The 2,393-nt window shown below is 67.1% G+C and overlaps 2 protein-coding genes across 2 annotated transcripts in view; one reads left to right on the forward strand and one right to left on the reverse strand.

Annotated features, from left to right (window-relative positions):
- The window catches only part of SP1 (Sp1 transcription factor), a 14,935-nt gene extending 14,558 nt beyond the window's left edge, over window positions 1-377 (reverse strand). Inside the window, exon 1 of the mRNA XM_015850390.2 lies at window positions 257-377. Coding sequence (XP_015705876.1) covers window positions 257-263 — 7 coding nt within the window. The 5' untranslated portion in view covers window positions 264-377. The remainder of the gene's footprint in view (window positions 1-256) is intronic.
- Window positions 378-565: 188 nt separating this feature from the next.
- On the forward strand, window positions 566-2,346 carry LOC116652603. The gene is made up of 2 exons (XM_032441638.1): window positions 566-1,582; window positions 2,101-2,346. The coding sequence occupies exons 1-2, from the start codon at window positions 865-867 to the stop codon at window positions 2,175-2,177; spliced, it is 795 nt and encodes a 264-aa protein (XP_032297529.1). The 5' UTR covers window positions 566-864; the 3' UTR covers window positions 2,178-2,346.
- The last annotated feature ends 47 nt before the right edge of the window (window positions 2,347-2,393 follow it).

Consider the following 2,393-nt stretch of genomic DNA (forward strand, 5'->3'; position numbering starts at 1 on the left):
CCATCCCCCCATTCCCTCCCATCCCGGCCGTTCCCCGCCGCCCTCCGCCGGGTCCCTCCCCCGAGGCCGATCCCCCTCCCCCGGGTCCCTCCCCCGTCTCCAGGTCCCCCCGTCTCGGTGAGGCCCGGCCCGGCGGGGCCCGGCCCGGCTCTGGGCGGGGCCGCCTCTGGCCCCTCCGCTCGGGCGGGCGCCTGGCGCTCAGCGCTTCGCCCCTCTCGTCTCCCCCCCCCCGGGGCTCGGCGGGGCCCGGCCTTACCGCTCATGGTGGCCGTGGGCCGAGCCCGAGCGGCGGCGGGGCGTGGAGCGGGGGGCGGGCGCGCCCGGCGCGCTGAGGCGGCGGCCTAACCCCGCCGGTGACCGCCGAGGGGCTGCCGAGGGAGGGAGCCGCGCACCGCTGCCCCGGCCCCGCTGCCCGCCCCCGCCGCCTCCTCGTCCAATAGGAGCGCGCCGAGGGCGGTGAGTGGCGGCCGCGCCGGCCAATGGGAAGCGAGGGCGGGCCGCGGGAGGGGGGAGGGGGGGAGCGGGCACGCCGCCCCCGCCGCCCCGCCCCGGGGGGGAGGGGGAGAGGGGAGAGCGCGGACCAATCAGCGGCGGGGAGGGGCGGCCCGCCGGGCTCGCCGGCCAATGGGCGCCCGCGCGCGCTCTCAGGGAGACCCCGTATGGGAGCGGCCGCGGAGGCCCGCCCTGCGGAGTGATGGGCGTTGCGCGCGGCCAATAGCGCGCCGGCTTCGTGGGGGAGGTGGGGCTGCGGAGTGACGGACAGCTGGATTCGCCAATCAGCCGCGCGGGTCGCGCCACCGGGGAAGGCGGACAGGCAAAGTGACGGGCGCGCGGACCAATCGCGGCTCGGAGGCGTCGGCCACGATGGTGCTCCGCGCCAATGAGAGCGGCGCTCCGTCTCAAACTGTCCAATGGGCACCGCGGGGAGGCGGGGCGAGCCGCCGGGCTGCGCCCTTGGAGGGACGGCTCGGCGGCGCCGCGAAGGTGGCGGACCCGGCGCCATCTTGTCTGTGGCTCCGCCCCGGTGCGATCCGCCGACCCGCACAGCCCCTGAGCCGCCACAACGCGGAGCGTATCGCGATAGCAGCGCTGTGGCCTCCGCAGCCACGGCCTGGCACCGCCGGTGTCGTAGCGTTAGGCCTCGTCACGATGCTGAGCTCTGTCACGACATGGAGCCTCGGCCCTGTCACGACATGGAGCCCTTGGTCTGTCACGACATGGAGCCTTGGGCCTGTCACGACATGGAGCCTCGGCCTGTCACGACATGGAGCCTTGGCCCTGTATGACATGGAGCCTTGGGCCTGTCACGACATGGAGCCTCGGGCCTGTCACGACATGGAGCCTTGGCCCTGTCACGACATGGAGCCTTGGCCCTGTCACAACATGGAGCCCTTGGCCTGTCACGACATGGAGCCTCGGCCTGTCACAACATGGAGCCTCGGCCTGTCACAACATGGAGCCCTCGGCCTGTCACGACATGGAGCCTTGGCCCTGTCACGACATGGAGCCTCAGCCCTGTCACAACATGGAGCCCTTGGCCTGTCACAACATGGCAGCGCTGCCCCCACAGCCGGGCTGGGAGGTTTGCGGTGCTGGGGGGGCTGGAGGTGGAAGAAAGTCCCACATTTTAACCAATAATAGCAAAAAAAACAACGAAAAAAAAGGGGTTTTGGAGCTCCCGGGTTGTGTATAGAAATAATTAAAGCCATTTAAATGAGTTTTATGGATAAAAAAGGGGTTTTCTTGGCGAGCAGCAGCACATGGGCCTACAGGGAAGGCTGCTGCAGCGTGTGGGGATTTCAGCCCAAAATGGATTAAAAGAATAAAATCCAACCTGGTTTTAACCCCCCATTGATGAGTGTGAAGCAGCAGCTCCAAGGGGGGGATCCCAATGGCCACCAGTGGTGGGAGGGGGCTGGGACCCCCCTGTTTATCAAAGGGAACAAGAACCCAAACAGGCCTTTAATGCCTCCATCCCTATCACAACAAGGGCTGTGTTTGCACTGCGGTGCTGTGTGTGTTTATGGGGTTGTGGGGGGGGTCCAACCCTCCATCCCTCCTGTAATAATTCCTTTCTCTCCCTTTTTGTTGCTCTCACAGCTCCTGGACTCTCATCAAAGCCCCCCCAGCAACATCCCACCCGGCACAGCCTCCATCCCACTGCTGTGGAGCATTGAAGCACTGCGCTGACCCCCAGCCCCTTCAACCCCCCCCACTTCAACCCTGTTTTGAAGCCCCCCCCATCACCACTTCCCCCATTTCCTGGGGCTCTTTTGCTGTTCTATTTTCTGTTCTATTTTCTGTTTTATTTTCTGTTTTATTTTCCTCCCTCTTTAACCCCACCCAACCCCCTCCCCCCCCCCCCCCCCCCCCCCCCCCCCCCCCCCCCCCCC

Source organism: Coturnix japonica, unplaced genomic scaffold, assembly GCF_001577835.2.
Source record: "Coturnix japonica isolate 7356 unplaced genomic scaffold, Coturnix japonica 2.1 chrUnrandom339, whole genome shotgun sequence".
Classification (NCBI taxonomy): Eukaryota; Metazoa; Chordata; class Aves; order Galliformes; family Phasianidae; genus Coturnix; species Coturnix japonica.